This window comes from Brassica napus, assembly GCF_020379485.1.
Source record: "Brassica napus cultivar Da-Ae chromosome C7 unlocalized genomic scaffold, Da-Ae chrC07_Random_23, whole genome shotgun sequence".
In the NCBI taxonomy this organism is placed as follows: Eukaryota; Viridiplantae; Streptophyta; class Magnoliopsida; order Brassicales; family Brassicaceae; genus Brassica; species Brassica napus.
In genome coordinates this window covers 1-25,369 of record NW_026014334.1, presented here as the reverse complement: position 1 = coordinate 25,369, position 25,369 = coordinate 1, and the positions used below count along the sequence as shown (strand labels likewise).

Here is a 25,369-nt window from a genome sequence, read left to right as displayed (position 1 = left end):
TACTCGCATTCTTTTCAGACCACTTGGGCGTTTTCATGTAGTAAAATCTGCAGTCAATGGCTGAAAGAATAGTCACTTTAGCATTGGTTAGACGGGTAATTCTAAGAAAGGCAGTCCCAAAAAGAGTTTGACTCAATAAAACAAAATAAATAAAAATAATAATTGAAAAAGAAACGAATCAAAAACATCAAAAGAGAGTGGCGTTAGTGTCCTCCCTCAGACTTACTTCACACCGTCTCGGTGTGAAAAGAACTCTAAAGACGGTGAGAAAAAGATATAAATCCTAATAATAGAGGTAAATAAATACTTACCAGTGAGTTGTCTCCCACCAAGCGCTTGTTTTAAATCATTAGTTTGACCTTTAGAGTTCATGATTAGTTCAGGTGAGCATGAGAACTTGCTCCAAAACAAGTTCCACTATCAAACATTTTGTGTTTCAGAAAATTGATCATAAACCCTTCACAGCTTCCACCCCTTTCTCTTTCATCTCTGAGGTGAGAGTAGCTCGAACTTTCGAGAATGGCTTTGACGTACCCTTGCAGTTCACCTCATACTCTAATATACCATCGGAACAGCTGTGTGAGGTACTATCAACATCCCGTGAGGATCGCAATCAACATCCCGTGAGGATCGCACTTGATCTTCTTGTATTCCAACTTCTTGTTTGCTTTTCCACCGGATTCATGTGATTTTATGCTAATGTCTCCATCCAAGACTTCCTTGACTTACTCTTATCATTTGATTTATAAAATGTTTAATATATTCAAAACTACGCACTTTCATGTCAAATTATAATTTCAAAAAATATTTAAAACTCTAAAATCTAACCCTAAAACTATCAACATTATTTGAACATTTGTTATCAAATCCTAAACAAATGCACAATCAGGACTTACAATTATATTCGCTCATCTTAATTTGTATGAAACATTGATTTTATTAAATTTAAATTCACATAATTTAGAATTGTTTATATCTACATGATTTAGGTTTATTTTTCATCAAAATATTTTACAAAATTTAATAAAATAATTGTAACAATAATACATGAGTAGATTTCTCACTATCTCGAAAAGACTTCTCAAGATTATAACTGTAAAAATGTAGAGCCCCTTTGTTTAGTCATAAAAAGATAAGTGTATTCTTACTATATTTTAAGTACTTTTTTATTTGATTGAATTTAAAGTAGAAATTTGTATTTATATTAAAGTTTTGGGTCATTGCAAACACGCATTACTGTGGATACAATACAAAGCAGACCGATGTTTTTAATAATTTCTCTGAACCGAGTAATTGAACTAACCAGATATATCTGGTTTAAACCAAATCTATTTGATTGTGATCAAATTTATCTGATTATACTTGATTCAATAAAAATACTTGTATGTTTTTCTTTAAAATTTAGAAAAAAAATGAAAGGTCTCAAAAACTGAACCAAATCGTATAAGATGTTTTGCTTGGATTTAGTAGAGTTTTGAAAATTCAAATTGTTTTAAAGATAAATAAAAAGCAATGGTCCCGAAGAAGAACTGAGAAAACCCAAATAGAAAAAAGAAAGAAAATAAAAATTGTCTAGTTGGCAATCACCTACTATCCATTATTATGGACTTATGGTATATGAATGGATCTATTAATAAAAATAATTTAAAATAAAATAAAATAAAAGTTGGAGAGGAAGAAAGTGGGTCCTAGGGTTTTGGTCACTCATGCGTCTCGCTCTTCTGTCGTTTTGATTTCCAACGAAGTCTGCTCTCCTCTCTCTTCTTTAAAGACACAGCAACAGGAGCGTGCATTTTCAGTTGCTTTCAGAGTGAATCGAGCGATGGGCAAGTCAAAGTGTTTCATGGACATTAGCATTGGAGGGGAGCTCGAAGGCAGAATCATCATCGAGCTCTACGACGACGTCGTCCCCAAAACCGCCGAGAATTTCCGATCGCTTTGCACCGGCGAGAAAGGCATCGGCCCCAACACCGGCGTCCCTCTCCACTACAAGGTCAGAAAGAGCTGTTCGTAGCTGAATGTCAAAAGTAGAAAGGTGTTTCCTTTTATGATTTATTTGTAATATCCTATTCTTTCAGGGGAATCGGTTCCACCGTGTTATCAAGGGGTTTATGATTCAAGGAGGGGACATATCAGCTTATGATGGCACTGGTGGTGAATCTATCTACGGGTTAAAGTTTCAAGATGAGAACTTTGACCTCAAACATGAGAGGAAAGGGATGCTCTCTATGGCTAACTCTGGCCCCAACACTAACGGCTCTCAGTTTTTCATCACCACCACTCGCACTTCTCACCTTGATGGGAAACATGTTGTCTTTGGAAGGGTTACCAAAGGGATGGGAGTGGTTCGTTCCATTGAGCATGTTTCAACCGAGGAAAACGCTTGTCCTTCTCTGGATGTCGTGATTCATGACTGTGGGGTGATTCCCGAGGGCCAAGATGATGGCATCTGTAACTTCTTCAACGACGGTGATGTGTTCCCTGACTGGCCTGTTGATCTTAATGCAAGCCCTCTTGAGTTGTCTTGGTGGATGGAGACTGTTGACTCTGTCAAGGCTAGTGGTAACGACCACTTTAAGGTTTGCTTTCCTCTCAACCTTTCTTTTCTTATAATTGGATATAATATGTCTGTCTACTTTCCTTGAATCCTGTTTTATGAACTCAATCTACTCTTTAGAAACAAGACTACAAGATGGCTCTTAGAAAGTACCGCAAGGCTTTGCGTTATCTGGATATTTGCTGGGAGAAAGATGGCATTGACCAAGGTTGTTCATCATTTTCTCTCTATATACTTCTGCATCTCACGGGATATTGCTACTGTGTGTCTCTCACTTAATTAATCTACTTGTGATCTTGCAGAGACCAGCACTGCCTTGCGTAAGACAAAGTCGCAGATCTTCACTAACAGTGCTGTAAGTCCATGCTTTTCACCTTCCTTGTTTAATCTTTTGCTGTGAGTGAAATCCATGTAAACTATGTATTTGTGTGTTTAAGTACCGTCCGAGGCGCGTAAGAGAATATGTTTGTTGGTTGTTTACAACACAAACTTCATCTTCATTCTCGTATAGATTTCAATACATTTATAAAGCTTGAATTGCTTTTGATTCCCTCTATAGCTGATTCTATTGCACTGGTCTCATCTATTTGTATCGTTGCTGGCTTCTGTGGCAGGCCTGCAAACTGAAATTCGGAGATGCAAAGGGAGCATTGTTGGACACTGAGTTTGCTATGCGTGATGAAGATAACAATGTCAAAGCATTGTTTCGACAGGGCCAGGTACTTAAAAAAGTGTATTCTATAATCTATGCCTATGTATAAGTGTAACATGTGTTGGAGATTTCTCTTGATATGAGTATGACTGTGCTTGGTGGTGATATTAGGCCTACATGGCTCTCAATAACATCGATGCTGCTGCTGAAAGCCTGGAGAAAGCTCTTCAATTCGAACCTAACGATGGTAAGTCGTTTACCAAGAGTCTTTTTTTGGTGTGTGTGGTTATTGATGTATGAGTAGATTAGACGCCTAAATCTATTATTGCGGAAGATTCTAACTAGCTTGATACCTGATGTTGATTTTCAGCTGGTCTCAAGAAAGAATATGCTGCTGTAATGAAAAAGGTAATTACGCCTACAAACAATCCAATGATGTTTCATTGTTTTGGAGTGACTTAATTAAGTTGATATATGTGTACACCTGTGCAGATTGCCATTAGAGACAATAAAGAGAAAAAGCAGTACCGCAAAATGTTTGGATAGAATGGTCTGATACATTTTAGGGGTAAGTCTATCTTATTCAGTTTTAACTGTCAAGTTACCAGAAAATGTATCTTGGTGGAAATGATATGATGTTTAAGCTTCTATTTTGCTGTCTTTGTAGGTTTGGTTGGATAGTGGAGAAGAGACTAACAAAGAAAAGGGTGAAAAGAGCATATAAAAGAAAGAAATATTCAATAGACTTTGGGCGCTGTTTCTGGTTCCCTCATTTTGGTAAACAATGTTTACTTCTGCATTTCCAGCAAAGATATGCATAATCTCTTACCCAAGACAGACTATGCGATGACTATTTATGGAATTTTGAGTTATTGCTGTCGCTCTTGTTTTTGCTTCCTTCCCCAATTTTCTCTCTTTGCTTATGTGTTAGCAAATACAGAAATAATCGTGTTTAATTGTTGTTGCATGAAACATAGAACTAGGCTTGGGTAGCTGGGTATTTGGTTCGAATTGATTGTTTCGGGTATTTGGTAGTTCATGTAGGTGTATTTAGGATCCATCTAAGAACCAGAGAAAATTAGGTATATATCTGTCCAAGTAATCCGGAAATCGGTTTATTCATGTCCGCACTATGAAGCTAGGGAAAATACATACCCAAACAATATTAATGTGCCAAAACATTCTTAAACTAAATAAGAATTTGAATTGCATACATAAACTCATAATAATAGCTAAAACATGCATATAGCCGGTATAGGATGATTTAGACTATCTTTTTTTAATTTTTTGTAGTTTAATCCCTATAATTCTATTTTTTGTTAATATGCCTTAAATAACTTAAATAATCAAATTTATCGTATTTATAATTTTAATTTGAAAAGTACAATTTTATTTTTTTACCAGATTTTATTAAATTTAAATAATAAATTTAATTATTTATCAGAAATTTAGATAGTTATCATATACAATATATTAATTAATTTAGTTATCAAAGTATGTTATCTACCTTATTAAAACATGAGAATTAATTATAAATAATCTTACTCATATGTAATATTTACAAGAAATACCACTCAGTATATATTTATATAAAATTTTCTTTACAAATATAGTCATTCAATTTTAATCAACATAACTAAAAATACTCTTTAGAAATTTGATTTTATAGTAGAGATCTTTAATAATATTACGCTTACTTAATAAAAAGAAAAGAATGGCTAGTTAACCAAAAATAGTTTCGAACGCATCATCTCAAGAAAACAAATATCGCACAAAACCACTAGACCATATTACATTATTTTTATTTTGCTACAAAACTAGTATGTAATATTAATAATACACAAAAGTTTACAAAACTATTTCCCGATTAATTCTCGTATAATTACCAAATAATTGATTCGGCGCTAGGTTAGGGTCAAGCACACACATTATGCCTAGCGTAATTAACATTGGTTTTCATAACTACAAACAAAATTACAAAATTTTAATTTTATTTATATTATATATATCACGCAAACACATAATAAGATTTGCAACTAAAATAACCTAAGAAAATAAAAAAAATATTTTATAAACTTTAAGAACTAGTGAGATTAAATTAGGCTTTAAATTATGATACTATTTTATGTTGTTTTCTATTTATTTAATTTTTTATATCAAATATTTCAATATGAAATAATAATAATATATTTATATTATTAAATTTATTTTATTTGATAAAAAATATTTCTATTTTTATCATCATATATTAAAATTTATTTCCAATTTTGAAATTATAAATAAGGCCAATTTGATGATTTTAATTATTTGTGGCACTTTACAAACAAATAAAATGACAAAGACTAAAAGATAATAATTTAAAAAAATAAATCAATACATTTAAAATGGACTGACACGTGTCAGTTACGAAGCATGTTTTAGCTATTTATTATGAGTTTTGGTATGCAATTCAAATTCTTATTTAGTTTATGAATGTTTTGGCACGTTAATATTGTTTGGGTATGTATTTTCACTGGCTTCATAGTGCGGGCATGAATAAGCCGTTTTTCCGCAAGTAGTCTTTGATTTGGTACGGGTAATAAAAGAACAATATCTTAAAATTGGGTTCAATGTGGTTCTAGTTTTGTTTGCTTTTCCGGAATTTTGAATAAAATATCAAGTAATTTGGGTAAACATGGTAGTTAAGATATTTTGGATTAAAATATTAAATAATTCAGTTTTTTCTTGATAAAAATATCTGAATAGTTCTAATTTTATATGATTCAGTTTAGATACTTTTGCATATTTTCAACACATTTATAAGTTGTATTTATAGATATTGGTTATTAATTTATTTATTGCCGATATTTTAGATCAAAATTGTATTTCATATTTTTGGCTATCCATGTAGTTCTTGGTAATCTAGATGGTTCTAGACAATATTTTAAAAATACCGGCGCCTAAGCGTTTGACTTTGTGGTAAAGTGGCAATGGCTTAAACGATTTTCTTAAAATTCAATTTAAGCATTTCAAATTAGTTAAAATCGATTTAGATTAATTTAAGTTGGTCTAAACCATTTTAAATCTCTCAAAATTTGTTTAATTAGTTAATCTACAAATTTGTCTAGTTTAGTTATATATATATATATATATATATTTATTTATTTATAATTCATAAAAATAATTTTATTATTATTATCAAAGAATTAAAATATATAATGTAAAATATATAAATAATAAATCAATAATTTTATAACGCTTAGGTCTCGAATAATACATTTAATTGTTAGTCTTCTATGAAGCGCCTTAAAAGGAAATTTGCAAAATAGACAATGATAAAAATGTATATGTGCATTTATACATTTGTATTAATTTGTCAATTTTGAACATAATTTATCTCGTAATATCTAAAATAATTTTTTAAAATTATATACATTTTATATATATAGTTTACATCTTTTAATATATAAATCCAAAAACAATGTGGATATGTTGACCTAAATTTGTTAGAATGTATATTAACCTTTTTACAAGGATAAACCAGACGTTCTAACTTCGAATATCTTATATGTTCTATATGATTTATCCAAATATATATACATCTGTCTTAATTCTAGACATGTCATTAAGACCGAAGCCCGAAGCCCGCAGCCCGAGCCCACCGAATCCTAAAAATTATCTGGTTTGGGCTTAGTTTTATAAGCCCAAAAAAATTGGGTCTTTCGAGCTAAGCTCATTTGGGCTTTGAGTATTTTGGGCCTAAGTCCGTTTGGGCTAGGGCCGGTCCGAAAACCCAAAATTTTATACTTTAGTTTAAATATTATCGTTATTGCAATCCAAACGATATATTAGTGTTGACATATATTTTTGATATTTTTATCCAAACATTAATAAAATAAATATAAAAGTTGTTAAGGATTTTATTGTTTGATCATTACAAGTGTCACATTTTAAATTTGGCAAATGTACCTTCTTATTTCATGTACAACATGTGTTTTTTTCAATATGCAAAGTATGAAATGTTTAACCATGTTTATCATAAATTTTGTTTTCTTATATGTTAAGTTTTAATTTATATTTGATTATTTAAATTTTATTAAATTTGGTTTGTTTATAATATGTTTTTAAAGCATACGAAAAAGTAAAATATTTTGATTTGATAAAAAAGAAAGTTTAAACTCATTTTATATTTAAAAAAAATGAAACTATTTTTTCTAATGAAAATTCACATGTATTAAAACGATGGAAGCGACAATGACAAATTATTTTTCAAAAAGTCCAAAAAAATCCAAAAACCCCTATAGCCCTATAAGGGCCGGGCCGGGCTTTGAATTCTAGGCCCAAAATATTTCTGGGCCGGGCTAAAATATTTACGGACTTGGCGGGGTTGAGGCGGGCCGGAACGGACCAGCCCAAATTGACACCCCTACTTAATTCTAACTAAAGGTTTTTGTTATTTATAAATACAATATATTGGTGATGATTGATTGAGCTTTAACTTAAGACTTCAGATTTATTTATTTTAAAGTACTAATCCTAACCAATCACGATGTACCTTTAATTTTAAAGTTAAAGTCTTGCTACAACATCTACCACCTTTTTTTTGTATTCATGTATTACTATTTTTTTATTAAAGCAACTCTTAAAATGCTTTAGGAACTGTAGTATTTTTTTACAGTAAAGAAATATAAAGCTACAACAATAAAAACTACAGCCTAAATCCTACAGCTACATTCCCACGTCTACAGTTCAACCAATCATCCCCATTGTATAAGTTTCTTACTTCATTGTAGAAAAATCTAAAAAACGTTAATTTGTGTTATGTGTTTTACAGAATATATATCATAGATAAAACATCAAGTTCTTACATGTATGAATACTTTAAACATAATAGAGTTTAAATTTCAACATTTTCACTATGTTCTATCTTTTCTAGAATATGTATTATGTATTTTTCGTATATTCTATGTTTTTTAAACCTGAAAAAGTCTAGAGATCAATCTTAACTAATTTTATTCAAACTTATCTTGTTCTTGATGTTGATTTACATTAAATCATGAATTCAATTTTTTGATTCAACGATCTTCTTCCTTTTCCTTCTTCCATATCTCTTTTTCATCAAATCAAATGGTTCATATCTATGTAAAATGTGGTGCTTGGATACATGATGTGAATAACGAGTCGATGTTCATTGTTGATAAGGAAAAATGAGGCAAATTACTCACCTTGGAATTAAATACTACGTTAGAGTAATTGAAGATGATGGTTTTGGACGATTTCATAATGGACCAGAAAATTGTTAGTGCTAAGTTGAGTTATTTTCCAAGTTCTCTGATCAATAACTTGCCAATGATCGATAAGTTAGCAGTTTTATTGGATATATGAAGAAGAATTCGTCCATTTACTTTGTGTCGTTTGCGGGTATAGTTGGAATCGAAACAACAAATTTGATCTGAATATGGAGCTTTATGGCTCAAGTAAAGATGATTGTATTGTAAAGGAAAATCATGGAGTATGTGAGCTTTCGCAAATGATGAATCCTGATTTTAAAGGCAAAGTCAAAGACAATAATGTTAACGGTGATTGTAGTGTTGATGGCCTAGTTACAAAAACGAAGGAGAGAGGTCATTTTTGGTTGGCTGATTACGTAAGTAAGTAACAAGGTTAAAAGCAAAGACAGTATAGAGGATTAGAAGTTTAGAACATCTTTATCAAATAATTCAAAAGTTTTTCAACAATAATTCTAAAAATTATTTAACTAATATTATATATTTATTGACTGTTAATAAGGATGCTCTAAGGCTAAGCCACTATAAAGAAGAATATCCCCTTGTTGTAAATCATCTCTTTTTATCTTATAGACGCAAACCCAAATAGTTATGCAAAACTTTTTTGAACTCTTCTCAGAAGGTGTGTTTTCTTCAATCCTCAGAACTATCTGTTGCTTATTTTCTGCCCTAATTAGAGATTTTTTGTTGGATAAGATTCATTAGGATCTGTGGGAATTTTTATATGATTTGTGTGTGCGAACTAGAATTGCATGTACATTTTTAGATGGTGATGGAGATCTTTATTGAGTACCTTACATGGAAGAGCATAACCCTTGTGGTACAAAGCTCAGGCACCATTAACAACCATGTCTTAAGATCTATTATAAGACACGTTGTAGTTGTTTACTTTGGTGACATCTTAATTTATAGCACGAGCTTGACTAATATGTGAATTACTTTCAAACGAAGCTGGAAGTAAGAACTTAGGAAAGAGTTTTTGTTTGCTAACTTTAATGAGCGAACAGACTCTAATACTCTCTCTATTCCTTAAAGTTACATATTCTAGATTTTTCACACGTTTGAATAAAACACATTAAATTTACATATTTTTTTGTGTTTATCTTTTTTCCATAATTTTAAGCCAATAAAAATTCAACTAGAGCAATTAAGTTTTTTGAAGTTTGCAATTAGTTAATAAAATATGCATAGGAAATATAAAAAATAGATCTTTTTGAAACACATTTTTTCTCTAGAATATGTAACTTTAAAGAACGGAGGGAGTATTTACCTGGGTGGAATGCTAGAATTTTTGAAGACTAAAATTGCCAAAACAAGAATTTTACTACTCTTATTATTAAAAGATTTTATGGGCTCAATAACTGATTACCTTTTATTATATTAAAATTAAAATTTTTCTTTTATTTATTTTTTCTTGATCAAAGAGGATAAGAACATTTTTATCAAATAATTCACAAGTTTCTTCAACAAGTAATTCAAAAAATTATTCAACTAATATTTATATTTTATTAAATGTTGATAAGGATGCTCTGAGGCTAAGCCACTATATAAGAAGACTACCCCTCGTTGTAAATCATCTTTTTTTTAATCTTACAGACGCAAACCCATACAGTTGTGCAAAACTTTTCTGAACTCTTCTCTAATGGTATATTGTTTCTTCAATCTTCAGAACCATCTATTGCTTGTTTTCTGCCCTTAAATTAGAGATTTTCTTGTTGGATAAGATTCATTAGGATCTGTTGGAACTTCTGTTTGATTTATGTGTGCTAACGAGAATTGCATGTACTTTTTAGATGGTGATGCAAATCTTTGTTAAGTACCTTACTGGTAAGAGCATAACCCTTGTGGTCCAAAGCTCAGACACTTTTGACAACCATGTTTTGAGATCTATCATAAGACACTTTGTAGCTGTTTACTTTGGTGACATCCTTATTTATAACAAGAGTTTGACCGAACATGTGCATCATTTGAAAGCTCTGCTAGGAGTACTTAGGAAATTTTTTTTGTTTGCTAATTTTAATACATGAACAATCTCTAATAATTTACCTGTGTCGAAGAATGTTAGAATTTTTGAAAACTAATATTAACAAAAACAATTATGCGTGCAATAACAGATTTTCCTTTTATTATATTAAAATTAAATTTTTCTTTTTATTTATTTTCTCTTTATCAAAGAGGATAAGATCCTTATCAAATAATTCATAAGTATTTTCAACATTAATTCTAAACATTATTTAACTAATTAAATATTTAAACATTCTTGTTGGATAAGATTCATTAGGATATGTGGGAACTTTTGTATGATTTGTATGTGCTAACGAGAATTGCATGTACTTTTTCATATGGTGATGCGGATCTTTGTTAAGTACCTTATGGGCAAGAGCATAACCCACCATTGTTCGGAACCAACGTCGCTTTCGCCACAAGAGCATAAGTGAATCTATTTCCTGAAATAAAACATTACTCATGTACATTTAACTGATAACTCATATTTGACATGATCCTACAAAGGTTTTTTTTAAATGAATTTTCAAATTTATTGATGAAAGAGTTCAAGAGAAACATTTACAATGCTAACTTCCTATAATGAATGAAAACAACTTATACTAACGAGAAGATGTCATAAGCGACCCCCTTATCGTAATTCTAAAAAGAGTTACATTTATCCAAGAGAAACATAAGAATCAAAACAAGTTAATCTTGGCAAATCAGTAAAAGCCTACTCGTGCCTGCAAAAAGTCCACGGTCTAAACTAGTCTTGCATCATTTATGAACGAAAAAACTAAACGTAAAAAAAAAACTACTTTTTCAAAAAAAAATGAACGAAAAAACTATAAATCGAAGAAATGTGAATTTTCAAAAAAAATCATTGAGCTCTATGTTAAATCATCTTATCGTCACTCAAACGTAATTATAAAGGCGATTTATGATGAATAGAAGATTAACAAAAAAGATTATATGTGACTTATGGATTCGTCAACGTTAATTAGTTCAAGTAGCAATTAAAGTGAAGAAGGGTCAACGTCGTTCCACTAAACAAGTGTCCTAGTCCAATGCATGTTTCCTTGTGAATCTTCACATGTTTTGAATCAGTCGTCTCATTTGTTTGGTTTCTCGCTACCATTCACTTTTAAAATTATATTTTGTTATAGCCACAATTCAAACATTTACGGCCGCATTTTACTTTTTACTCATTGTGAACGAATGTAATATATTGGCGTGCTAAAAAAATAATGAATTAGTCCATTATTATTTATTTATATTGTAGAATAATACTGTTAGTCCATTATTATTATTATTATTATTATTATTATTATTATTATTATTATTATTATTATTATTATTATTATTATTATTATTATTTATATTTATATTGTAGTAGAATAATATTTTTAAATAAGTGTGACTAAATTGATTGTATAAATTGAAGTCAACTCAATTAGATTTAAAACATATCAGATTTTAAATGTTTTGGTCATTTCAGATTGATTCATTATTCATTTGAATCCAATTTCTTAAATCTGCATCATTATATTTATAAATTCAACATAGTGTCATTTTATTTTTACACTAGAGAATTAAACTCAGTAACACATGATTAACAAATCCATCTGTCTGTTTTTCAAATTCTATGAAAAACTCTCTAATCTTTAATTTGAATTTTTATAAACTTTTAATAATAGTGTTTGTTGATTTATTATTAATAATATATGATTTGAATATCTTAGGGTAAAAGGTTGGATTTTCTATTAATATAATTTACTCATGAAAAAAGATTCAAATTCATTCTAACAATTTTCAAATCAAATGATTGAAAAATCTATTAAACATGAATAACACCAGATTTTAGTTGTTGTATTCAAATCTTTCTTTTAATTAAGAGAGTGTAAATCTAAAAACCAATAACCCTAGATTTCAAAATCTTTTAATTGAGATATTCTAGATGTAATAACCAAATCACATTAAATTTTAATATAGAAGTTACAATCAGGTATCAAATAACACTGACTCTTATAAAATAAGTATAATTAAATTTAAATTCATTATTGAATAACACCACCAAACATCTCACATTTCTGGCAGTTTGGCACAATCTCTTTCCTATAAATAGTCTAATTTTAAACCCCAAAGGAAGCATCACAATCATTTATCAAATAAGTAACCATTCAAAAGAAAAAGCGATGGCACATTCTCCTTTTCTAAACCTTGTTTTAGTCTTTGTGACCGTGGCCTCCATATTTTCCACATTTGCTGAGGCCAATAGGGGATTTGGATGGGGTTGGGGTGGAGGCTCAAACTATTCAAGCAGTTCAGGTTCAAGCCCTGGCTCAGGCTGGGGTTGGGGCTCTAGCCGGAACGGCTCGGGATGGATTTGGGGTGCGGGCACCAACTATTCAAGTGGTTCAAGGTCAAGCCCCGGGTCAGGATGGAGTTGGGGGGGGTATGGGCTCCAACCATTCAAGTGGTTCAGGTTCAAGCCCGTGGTCGGGATGGGGTTGGGGCTGGGGTCCTAAAAACACAAACAACTCGGGATCTGACGGCTCCGGTTCTGGCTGGGGCTGGGGAGGTCACTCAAAAGGTTATAACGCAACCTACAATGCACCTAGAAAGATCATAGTCGGTGGAGACAAAGAGTGGACATATGGTTTCAATTACTCCGACTGGGCTTCTAAGACTGCCCCCTTCTTTCTCAATGACATACTTGGTGAGTAATTATGTTTTTTACTTTTTTCTTTTCTACAGAATCTCACAATTGTTAAACGATATATATATATATATATATACATTATATATATTTTATAGTAGTAGCATATAAAAGCTGATTAATACCCTTATGGATACTATATGCCCAGCAGTACATATTTGATGAAAAAGACATCAGTCAAAAGTATATTAAATTACATATAGCACGGTCTAGTTTGTATCATATTAGTTCACATTGTTTGTTGTCAAATTCATAGCTATCATCATATTGCTGACTTAATAATATCAATAAGTTTGACGATAATGTTATGATATAATTATCCGATTGCAGTGTTCAAATACAACCCACCAGCACCGTTCACGCACAGCGTTTATTTGTTTTCTAACCCATTGAGTTACGAAAAGTGCGATGTTAAGAAAGGAAAGATGATAGCATCACCGAAGCAAGGTGCTGGGAATGGCTTTGAGCTTGTTCTTACAAAAATGAAGCCTTACTACATATCGTGCGGCGAGCATGACGGTGCTCACTGCAGCAATGGCACCATGAAGTTTACCGTCATGCCTATCCTCCCCCGTTGGTAATTTGTTTGGTACTAAAAGCTAACTCCGACGTCAAAAGTATCAAACATTAGGTTTTCAATTTGTTGTTGTGTGTCGTCAATAAAACATATTACCAATTTACCATTATCCACATTTTGTTGAGATTTGTTTGTGGTTTTGCTTTGTCTTTTTTTATTTATGAGATCACCCTTGTTTATGTATGCTACCATATTTTCATGGTAAAAGTTAATGTCAAGATTTAGTACTTTTATTCAAAAATGACCAAAGATTGAGCGAACCAGATAATGCGTTAAAGAATTGAATATGAGAGATTCTACTGTAAACTCAAAGCGTTGATAAAGTTTCTAGCTTCTTATAAGTATCTTAGTTGCTTGAAGTTGAACTGGTAGAGAAGATCACGTGACTAAGGAGCGGGATCAGTGAAAATTGAAAAAGGAGCGTTTGGAAAAGGAAGGGAAGAGAAGAATAAAAGTATAGATAGCTATATTGGTGGCTTTTATTGTTTCATCGGACCATCAGGTCTAAACTTGGTGGTCGCCAACTTTCTTTGGACAGAAAGGTCTGAAACCTTCAATCCTTGTTTTATGTTGTTTGTGTTACGATCCGATTCAATAATGAATAATGTTTCATTCGTTGGAGTTGAGAATTGGGTGACGCAAAATAGTTTCTTTTTGTTTTCTAGGATATATAATGAAACTTTTTTCCAATATATCATAATCTCAAAACCTAATTTATTGTCGTTAGATAAGTTTTTTTTTTTTGAAAAAACGTTAGATAAGTTTTGGGTATGAAAAGATTACACTCCAATGAAAACAAAACTAATCCAAAAAACATTTATAATTGATAAAATCTAAAAACTAAAAACTGTTATGAATCAAATATTCTTTTTTCCCAAAATCAATAGGGTTTTTTTTTTTTTGTCACAGAAATCAATACGGTTTATTTAGTCTATAAATACGTTTCTCATAACCTAAACAACATCATTAGAAGCTCACTAAACAATTGTTACGCATATCAAAGCAACGTCAGAAGAAGGAAAAAACGATGTCTCTCTCTGGTTCACAAAAGAAGCTGATCCTACTGGTCTTGGCGTTTGCATGTCTCTCTTCATCAGGTGCAGAGGCGTGGAGCTGGAGTTGGAGCAACGGGTCGGGTGGGGCTGGGGATCTGATGGCTCAAGCAGCTCTAGCTCAGGTCCTGGTTCAAACTCTGACGATTCAAGTCGGAGTTGGGGCTCGAGTCCTGGCTGGGGCTGGAGCTGGGGAGACGGCTCAGACAACTCTGGCTCAGGTTCTGGTTCAAACTCTGATGGATCTGGTTGGGGATGGGGCTGGGGATCAGATGGGTCAAGCAGCTCGGGCTCAGGTTCAGGTACCATTCCTGATGGTTCAAGATGGAGCTGGAGCTGGAACCCTAGGTCAGGCTGGAGCTGGAGTTGGGATTCCAACCATAATTCGGACAGTGAAGCGCCAAACAGTTCAGGAACGGACAGTGAAGCACCCAGCTGTTCGAGCTCCGGTTCGGACAGTGAAGCGCCAAGGAACATCGTAGTGGGAGGATCTGATGGATGGAAAAAAGGTTTGGATTACAAAGAATGGGCTTTCAAGAATGCTCCTTTCTACGTCAACGATGTTCTTGGTAAGTAACTCATACTATATCTTATTTTACTATACCTTATTTCTATGGTAAATCATTGAATTGGTGTTAATGAATCATCTTTTGACATGGTGCAGCTTTCAAGTACGATAAATCGGCCAAGCGAAGGAACAATGTGTATTTGTTCCAAGATCCATGGAGTTATATGAACTGCGACCTAAAGAATGCAAAGAAGATTGGTTTGACGCATAAAAGATCAGAAAAAAGCTTCAAGTTTGCACTTAGACAAAATAAGCCTTACTTCTTTGCCTCGGGCGAGCATGATGGTGATTATTGCACCAACCACAACATGAAGTTCACCCTCTTCCCTGTTCCGCACCATTCTGACTAAAGATCTTTAGCCTCTTTATATATGAGTTAGGTTTGTTGTTTCTACGTTAGAATCTTTTCTTGTTTTTGGGGATTTTTAATTTAATTTGTTTTTTTCTGTTTGGATATGAGATTGATGGAGATTCGTTTCTTAACTTCATTGAGGTAAATTTTCAATATGTGAGAGACATTATTAAGAATAACACACGTAGTGAAATAAACAACTTCAACCAAAGTGGCTAAACCTGGGCTTTTAACGATATCCGATGAACTCGAAACACAACCGGACCAGAAGTCAATATGATAAATTATTATTTATGTTCTCAAAAATTTAAATCATATATCAAATTAACTATATCACTACAAGAAAACACACAACATTCTGACGGACATTCCGACAGACAATATTTTCGTCGGTTTTCTTTGACGACATTCCGACGAGATACCGACGAAACATATAATTTCATGTTCGTCGGTATTTCGTCGGAAAATTCCGACGAAATACCGACGAAAGTCAGGTCGTCAGAAATATCCGATAAAATTCTGACAGAATATTATAATTTGGGGTTTCGATAGGGATTTGAAGTTCGTCGGAATTCCATCAAAATATTCCGACGGAAATCCGACGGGTTTTTGACTTTCGTCGGAATTTTCCACGACGAAACAGATTTTAGATTTGCAAAGTTATTATAAATGTATAATTTGATACTTAAAACATCCAAATAACACATATATAAATTTATAATATGAAATTAGTTCACACCGTTAAAGTTTTTCATATAAAAAATTATTTACGTATACATATCAACGTATTCGTAACATTCTCCAATAACACTTATATACTTATACAAACATATTACGGTATATAAGAGTAGATTTTGATGATTTTGTATAATATCGAGTGAAACAAGTAATTATTTTAGTTAAACCTCTTATAAATCATTTACATACTATCAAAGATTTCTATGTGATCATTAGACTGTTGTTTTGAAACCACAAATTCTTATTTCTCTAAATTCTGTCAGAAATCCGTCGAAAATTCCGGCCAAATTCCGACGGAAAATACCGACGGACTCTAACCCCGACCAATCAAAAGACATTCAGAAACTCATAGTTTCTCGAGGCTTCCTTTGGCAATATTCTCGAAACATTCCGACGGAATTCCGACAATGTGACGAACAGGTTTCGTCGGAATTTCGTCGGACTTTTTCACTTTACCCGGGAAGAAAATTTGCGAAATTTATTTAATTAACCGCTTAAAATAGAACCGGGCGAATTCCGACGGAAACTGTCCGTCGGTTTATTTTTAATACATAAGCCGACCCTTCTTCTTCCTCAAATTTTCTCTTCTCCTCTGCAATCTTTGCGGTTTTACTCCTCTCTCTCTCACACAAATCTGTGACTCCGACCCAAAATCCTCCAAATCTCTTCTCCAATCATGTAAGTCATCTAAGCCCTTCTTTAGATTACATTTTTTAGGTTGGAATGTTAGAATTGTGGATTTTAGGTTTTGAATCTGAAGATTTAGGATAGAATTGATAGTTTTAGAGTTATATGTCGTTTTAGGTTGTTTGTTGTTTGTATGTAGATTGAAACTTTTAGATGTTAAGATTTAGAAATTATATGTTAAATATTTTTAAAGAACATTTTTTTGTGTATTTATAATTATTGAAAAGTTTTATTTAAAAAAATATATAATATATATAATGCTTTCAAGTTTTTATTATCTTTTATTGTTTCAAAATGTTTTTATAATTTTATATAATGTTTTAAGCTTTTTAAAAAACATTTTAAGTTTCTATAATTTTTTTTAAGTTTTTATAATTTATAAAACGTTTTCTGGTTTCTAAAATTTATCAAAACCTTTTTCACCTTATTAAAAACCTTTTCAATCAATAAAATGTTTTTGTGTTTTTTTTAGATTTAATTAAAACATTTTTCAGTTAGTAGAAAAGGTTTCAATTACAAAAGTTTTTAAAAATTTTTAAAAACGTTTTCTCTTTGTTTTAAAAATTTTCAATTTATAAACCATTTTATATTTTAAAAATTTATTATAAAGGATTTTAAAAACAATTATACTACAAAAACGTTTTTTCTAATTTTAATTATATATATATAAGAATTAAAAATATTATTATAAATGATTTTAAAAAATTAATTATCTTAAAAACGTTTTTCTAATTTTAAAATTTTATATATATTTAATGAATTAAAAATATTTATTAAAAATATTTAAATAAAATCTGTTTTATTTTTTTAAATAATTTATAAAGTCCGTTGGAATTTCGTCGGAAATCTGTCCGTCGGAATTTCGTCGGAAATCTATCCGTCGGAATTTCGTCGGAAATCTATCCATCGGAATTTCGTTAGAATTCTATCCGTCGGAGTTTCGTCGGAATTTTGTCAGAAATATGTCCGTCGGATTTCGTCGGAAATTCGTTAGAAACTTCGAAGAAATTCTGTCGAATTTTTTTATTTCAGACGAGTCATAACCGACGACTGTTTTCGTCGGAAAATTGTCGGAAATGGCTTATTCCGACGGATTTCCGACGAAATCGTCCGTAGAAAACTAGCTGTTTTCTTGTAGTGTATGATAAAGTTTCTCATCAAAATAAATATGCTTATTATTGTGTTGAAATGAACAAAAAACTCATATATTAGAAATATTTTAGAAAAATCTCTATACAAATGTTTGTGCTTGATTAATATTTAATTATAAATTTTTATATTATTCTTTAACTTTTATAATATAAAATATTATTTCCAGATAAGACACAATATATAAGAAATATCTCAACTTTTTTAAAATATGCTTTTATTTTTGACAATTTATTATATTAATTTATAATCAATTATCTAATATAACACATATATGTTATTTTATTAATATAAATTTCATTTTAATTATATATAAATTCATTAAGGGTTCAAAATAATTTTGCTTGATTAATATTTAATTATAAATCGTTTTTATCTTTTTTTTTTAACTTTTATAATAGAAAATATATTTCCAAATAACAACACAATAAATAAGACTTATTTTTAAAAATATATGTTTTCATTTTTGAAAATTTTACTATATTAATTTATAATCAATTATCTAATATAACATATAAATCTAATGTTATTGATAGAAAATTCACAAATATATTATTTTCAGATAACAACACAATTTATATATTTAATTATCTTTTTTTTAAAAATATTTTATTTTTTTTAAAATTTTATTATATTAATTTATAATCATTTATTAATAATAAATAAAAATTCATTATGAATTAAAGATCATCATGATAATTTATTATTTCAAAAATTCAAACCAAACATCAAATTATGTATATATGATTTTGTTTATCAAAAATATATATATACTGGTTATAATTTTTATGACTGGATAACAACACAATATATATATATGAATTATCCTATTATTTGTAAAATATGATTTTATTTTTTAAATTTCTTTATCATATAATCAATTATCTTACCTATTAAAAATAAATTATTAAAATGTAATTTTTTTATTAATTATATAGATATATAGTTTTATAGCAAATTATATGTAATGATTATTAAAGGTATTAACAATTTTAACTATTATAACTTTTAACCAATCCTGAAAAAATGCTTTTAACCAAATAAATCCCCTATATATTATTTTAGCATTATTTAAAAAATAGTATTATATTTTTTAATATTTACAACTTAAGCTTACTGATGTGTAACTTTTTTATATCTCAATTTGTTTACATGGAAGCACTAAAATTGATTTGAGAATATGTTAGTCCAACTTAATTTTGCTAGAAAGTTATATTATACACATACAAGTATATAATATATTCAGATTAATGAAATTACAACACATATGACAATGTGTTTTAGAACAATGACGTATAGTTCATATTATAATACTTCTTTTGTCTTCCTACCACATTTATTATTTCTTCCATTGAAAAGCATGCCCATAAAAAAAAGAATATGTCAATCAATCTTATATTAATATATGAACTCAATCATACGTATACTTATAATCTCAATCTTATAAAGTGTGTTCATAAATCATCTTATCGTTTAAACAAAACGAATAAATTACTAACAAATTATACATCAAAGTCCATTGTTCCTTTCTTCTAATTGTTCACTGAACAACATGGTCAACATTTCCTTTAATCAATATTGCAGACACACCATGACACCAATAACATAGACATGTTCAATTGTTCCATTCTTCTAAAATAGCTGACACAACAATAACCTAAAAATGATGCACGAAGAAAACAGCAAGGTTCATTGTTCCAATTAGTATCTTGAAGAACCAATCTGTGCTACTTGTTCATGTCTGTTCAAGGTACGTTCTACTATATCATGATCTTAAGAAGAACTAGGTCAAAACACCGCGCAACCGCGCGGGTTAAGATTTCAATTTTATAAACGTAAAAATTCTTTTTACATCATCCATACAAATATTCAAACATAATAATGTTATATTTTTACATGTTTGTCATCTAATTTATTGTTTCACCATCACATTTATTTGTAGATTCTTATATTATATATTGTCTCATTGGATTTACGTTTAATTATAAGATGACTAAATATTTTTTTTAAATATGCAAAGTTTAACTGATTGATATACTTTTGTATTGAAATCATATATTATTTAAATATCATATCTAAAAGTATAATTAACAAAAAGTAATAAAAATAATTTATGAATTTAATGATTTATTGCATTTTATGACAATTTTACAATATTCAACTACATCATTTGATGAATAAATATTTACTATTTTAGATTTTCTGGAAGTTGTAAAGGTAAATCTATATTCAATTTTTTTTTTGTCATCAACTTATACAGACTCATACTGACTCTCTAAATCACATCGGTAAATCTATATTCAATTAGTATGGATAATTAAAGGTTTGGAGTTTTATTTAATGGAAAATCTAACTTGATTTTGTGTATCAAGATTTTTTAATTAATTATATGGAAACAAAATGAAGATTTTATGGTATTTTAAGATAGCATTTCTTTTATAGGTTAATCAATATTTTCTATGGTATATCATATTTTTCACTTAGGAGTGGACGTTTGGATATCCATTCGGGTTTAGTTAGGGTATATTCTAATTTTGGGTTTTTCGGGGTTAAAACTTTCAGTCTCATTCGAGTATTTATAAATTTTCATTTAGGTTTGGTTCAGGTTTAGATAAACCCATTTAAATTATTTTTTAAAAAATTAAAATTCATATATACTTTTAATTTTTAAAAATTAAAATTAAAATAATATATTACATATAAATGTTAAGAAACTATACTAAAATACCTAAATTTAACTTAAAATTGGTTTACCTTGAATATTTGGATAGAAAATCAATATATATTTCAAGTGTTTTTAGTGTTTTAAGTATTGTTCGACTATTTTAGAAATTTATTTTTGACTATTATATATACTTTCAAATATTTTGAACAACTTTGAAATATGTTATATATTTAGATATTTCTTTTATATACTAAATCTAAAAATAATTAATATATTTAAGTAAATACAATTATTTGGATACCTAAAATATTTATGTTCGGGTCGGGGGTTTGATTTCAGTTTTCTAAATACCAAAATTTTGAACTCGTTCGGATATTTTGTGGTTTGATTTGGTACTATTTTTTCAGATCAGAATCTGTTCGGTTTTTTGGATTCGGGTATTTAGCCCAACCTTAGTTTCACTGGTATTTTTTTATGTAAATAGATAAAAGATGTTTGAAGTTGTTATGGGAGATCTAAATTGAGTTCTTGTATCTCATTTTAACTGTTAAGATTTGTTTTAAAATGTTTTAAATAGGAGATATGAAAGACTGATATTGCTTGATACATATACCAAAATTTTCTTGACTTGTTAACTGAATGTGGGTGACTGTTTTGATATTTTAATATTCTAAATGAAATTTCTATAATATAGTTTTTTATTTTGTTTATTCATCTAATCTGTTTGGTTTGATTTTACATTATTCTCATTTTGGACATGATATGTATACAATATAGTACAAATATGTTGAGCATGTAAGTTTTCCGAGTACTTAAAATAGTCATGATACGATACTGAGTATATAATATAAATAATCTGTACAAAAATATGAGTATGTTAAATCGTCCCAAAGTTACCTTGAACCGATTTGTTCAGTAAATGAACAAAGGGTTAATAACTGGCATGTTTTTTTACACCGAATGACTTGCATTTTATAATTGTTTATAACATATCTAATCTAATTCTTATACTTGGTTTATATGTTATAATTGTTTAGTTATTTAAGAATAAATCGTTCCCACTTTAGAGCAGTTTTTAATTAATGGTTAGTGACTTATTTAAATACAGTTCAGTGTTAAGGGGAAAAGAATATTATTTAGTATAATGGATAAGATCATAGGATGTTTTCAGTTAATGATGATAATTATATGATATTTTTAAATTAATGACTTTCTAGTGAGGGTCTATTTTTAAATATCACACATGAAATGAAGTTGTGACTTTTATTTTAATAGATAAGATGAACGAAACAGTAAGACCCAGTGTTCCGTTGTTCAATTTGTTTTTTTTTTGTATTACCACTATACATGAAGGTTCATTCTACTTTTACACTTTTCAACCTAAACAATGTAAACACTAGTATATTTTAGGATATATCATAATAAGAATTTTGTTTTATTTAGGCGTTTGTGGTTTACTCTTGAATTGTATTCCTTTCTACTCGAGACGATAAAAGAAGAGTTTGGGTCCCTATTTTGTTATTTTATATTATATATCTTTTTAAAAAGAAAAAAATATAAGTATTTTCCAATTTATATTATGTTTTTTAAAGTAAGAATAAATAAAAATAGTAGTAGTTGCAAAAAAACATTAAAAAAAATTTTAACACCGTCAGGAAAACACTTAACCCTAAACCCTAAATACTAAACTTTTAGGTAAACCCTAAATCATTGGATAAATTAAATCCTAAATCATAAATACTAAATCATAAAGATACTAAACCTTTGGAAAAATCATAAACCTTAGGGTTTATGGTCTACCCAAGGGTTTAGAGTTTAGTGTTTTGCTCAGACAAATTTTTATTATTATTAGTTTCTAAAATAATATAAAACATGAAATAACAAAATACTATTGGTTGGTAAACGTGTTAGTTCAACCTTTTTCCGGGGGATGAACCCAAGAAAATGTCATAAAAGAACGGAGGTAGATGAAGACCATCATAATGAGTTGTAAATTAAGTTTTATGGAAATAGTAAATCTTCCACTAAATTGTAATGTTTTTCAATAGTTATTGTAATTTTACATTCGAAGAATGGAACATTATCAAATATGGAAATTTTTATTGTTAAACTTATTTTGCACGTTTAATTCAAACTTTCCCTATTTATATATTCAAGTTTGGTAAGATCTTCGTGTGTGCATCAAGCAATACTTATAGAGTTAGATCATCTATTTTTATATAGAGTTAGAAAAGACATACAATAAAAAGAATTTGGAGAGTACTAATCGGTTAGATCTTCTATTCTTGAACCACCATAATCGATTTTGCAATAGAAACCCTAACCCCCTTTCCTGAAAGTCTCCACTCTCGACATCTTGATGACAAACATTTCTCATTATTCCAACAATTCATGTTCAGATTATTGGGCCCTACCATCAGTGTGTGTTACTGTTTTGTGTTAGCAAAGGATCAATGGTAAAATTATGTCTCGAGCGGCTATATATCCTGTTCAATAGAAGTCCAACCAAAAAGATGAATAGGGGTCTGTCATCTTTATCAAGATGGATTTACATTTTTGGATATTCATTCGAGTATCTGGAGCACAAAATAGATCAAACAGATCACAAAGTTTTCGAACTATGATTCATACTTAATACTCAGACCTCGTAGCCAGACTTCTTTTCGTTCTATTTATGATTTTAATAAATCACACTTTTTTTGCTTCTAAATTCTTATTTAGATCAAAGGTCAAACGTTTCTTCGTATTTTATGTTTTTAATCATTATAGATTCTTTTTTTATTGAATAAGTGATCCAGTGGTTCTCACTCAGTAACTTTGGACTTTGAAGGTTTCATTGAATTTTTGTGGTTCTTGTATGAATTTGAGGTTTCAATTAATAAGTAGGTCTTAACAATAAAATTTCTATCAATAATAAAGAAAAAGAAGAAATCCGCATTCTCATTCCATACAATACCAAATAAAAAAAAGACAATAACAATAGGTAATCTAGAAGATTCAAGAGGCATGTAACAATCAACACAACATAAATACGTATGAGCTGAATAGATGATCATCTTATTATCCATCATTGGTTTAAAAATTCCAAATGTTTTTTTTTTTAAGTTCGAAATGTTCATATACAAATCAACATTTTATCATAGCTATGAGTATGACCCATGAATATGTTAAATGTACATAATTCGCAAGTCAAAAAATACAAAATGTAATATATAAACGTAACAAGCATGTATAATTGAAATAATGTAGCAAAATGTAATAAAATTTGTTTTACACTTTTACCAACGCAAGTACCTAGTAAACATATAAATGAGGTTGAAACATAATTTGATGTCGGCTCCTAATTGCTATTTTCCGTTTATAAAAACTATGGACTTAAAGGGTTTTTAGTTATTTTGTATCTACGAAAACACCATCCAAGTTTTATTATGGTTTAGTTGAGTTACTAACATTGGTGACTGCGAAGATATTCATATTATAACAAATACCCATGTTTATAATATAAATATCAATTAATAATAATTGAATTATAAGTAAAAAAATTTTAAGGGTATCATTGACTTTAGATATAAGACCCGATCCTGGATTTCTCAATCCAACCAGACCGCAGCCTCACTTATGTTGTTTAATTCTGATTTAAAGTCCAATAGTTTCTAAGTATATTTCATTGATCTAAAGTTCATCTCGTACATACAAACATTCATGCTAAGATAAAGGGAAATCGTCATTGTATAGATATAGACATGTGATCCAATACAAGTCATTCATATCATTCAATTTGCACAATAGACTATCATAAGTTTATTCCTACACAAATCTACCCATACACCACACATCCTTCCACGGCTTGAGTCATCACGGTTCCTTAGCTTTACCATGATCCAAGTCAGATCCTGAAACCACACAATCACATCAATAAACACATATCTGATATCCTAACAAACAGTTCTAGTCATGCATGGTTCGGTTCCTTAGAATTCTACTCCAATCCTATCGTTTATCTATACATATCAATCGGCCATACTTGGCCTCGGGTCTAACCAAACCGTTCCCAAGGATTCCCATAAGTGGTTTACATCTAAAGCGATCCAGTCCATCAGACCGCCCCATAGTGTATCCGATCATGGTTAAGTCAGGCCAAAGGCCAATGACATCATTCCTGAACCGGCCAAGGCTTAGGTTTTTAGTGTTACCATATCTGATCAGTCAGATTCGATCACAATATAGAAGGAAAAGACGATTCAGTAAGTAAAAGAGAGAATGATGATGTAACTGTTTACTAAACTGGCCTTATGCACAATCGGATCAACCACCGGCTAAGGCCGAGGGTTCGCGGTTCACACCACTGACCTAGCGTTCGGTCCCTGGGTTCATGTCCTTCTCTTCTCTTTCTCCTTTCC

General features: G+C 30.0%; 3 protein-coding genes across 3 annotated transcripts; all 3 read left to right on the top strand.

Moving 5' to 3' along the window:
- The first annotated feature begins 1,686 nt into the window (after positions 1-1,686).
- Positions 1,687-4,092, top strand: LOC106445628 (peptidyl-prolyl cis-trans isomerase CYP40). The gene is made up of 9 exons (XM_013887214.3): positions 1,687-1,993; positions 2,079-2,579; positions 2,678-2,765; positions 2,860-2,912; positions 3,172-3,276; positions 3,381-3,456; positions 3,580-3,617; positions 3,702-3,777; positions 3,877-4,092. The coding sequence occupies exons 1-8, from the start codon at positions 1,823-1,825 to the stop codon at positions 3,753-3,755; spliced, it is 1,086 nt and encodes a 361-aa protein (XP_013742668.1). The 5' UTR covers positions 1,687-1,822; the 3' UTR covers positions 3,756-3,777; positions 3,877-4,092.
- An 8,508-nt stretch (positions 4,093-12,600) lies between these two features.
- Positions 12,601-14,350, top strand: LOC106449353 (jacalin-related lectin 34). The gene is given in 3 exon segments (XM_013891127.3): positions 12,601-12,920; positions 12,922-13,181; positions 13,512-14,350. Coding segments are annotated over 3 exon segments (774 nt in total). The 5' UTR covers positions 12,601-12,657; the 3' UTR covers positions 13,763-14,350.
- Positions 14,351-14,744: 394 nt separating this feature from the next.
- LOC106448051 (uncharacterized transmembrane protein DDB_G0289901) lies at positions 14,745-16,061 on the top strand. Its single transcript, XM_013889985.3, is given in 3 exon segments — positions 14,745-14,888; positions 14,891-15,379; positions 15,475-16,061. Coding segments are annotated over 3 exon segments (846 nt in total). The 5' UTR covers positions 14,745-14,785; the 3' UTR covers positions 15,729-16,061.
- Positions 16,062-25,369: the final 9,308 nt, after the last annotated feature.

Coding starts and splice junctions, on each gene's coding strand:
- LOC106445628 (XM_013887214.3), top strand. CDS start 1,823: ATGGGCAAGTCAAAGTGTTTCATGGACATTAGCATTGGAGGGGAGCTC. Junction 2,766..2,859: donor GAAAGATGGCATTGACCAAG/GTTGTTCATCAT, acceptor GTGATCTTGCAG/AGACCAGCACTGCCTTGCGT. Junction 3,277..3,380: donor CATTGTTTCGACAGGGCCAG/GTACTTAAAAAA, acceptor TGGTGATATTAG/GCCTACATGGCTCTCAATAA.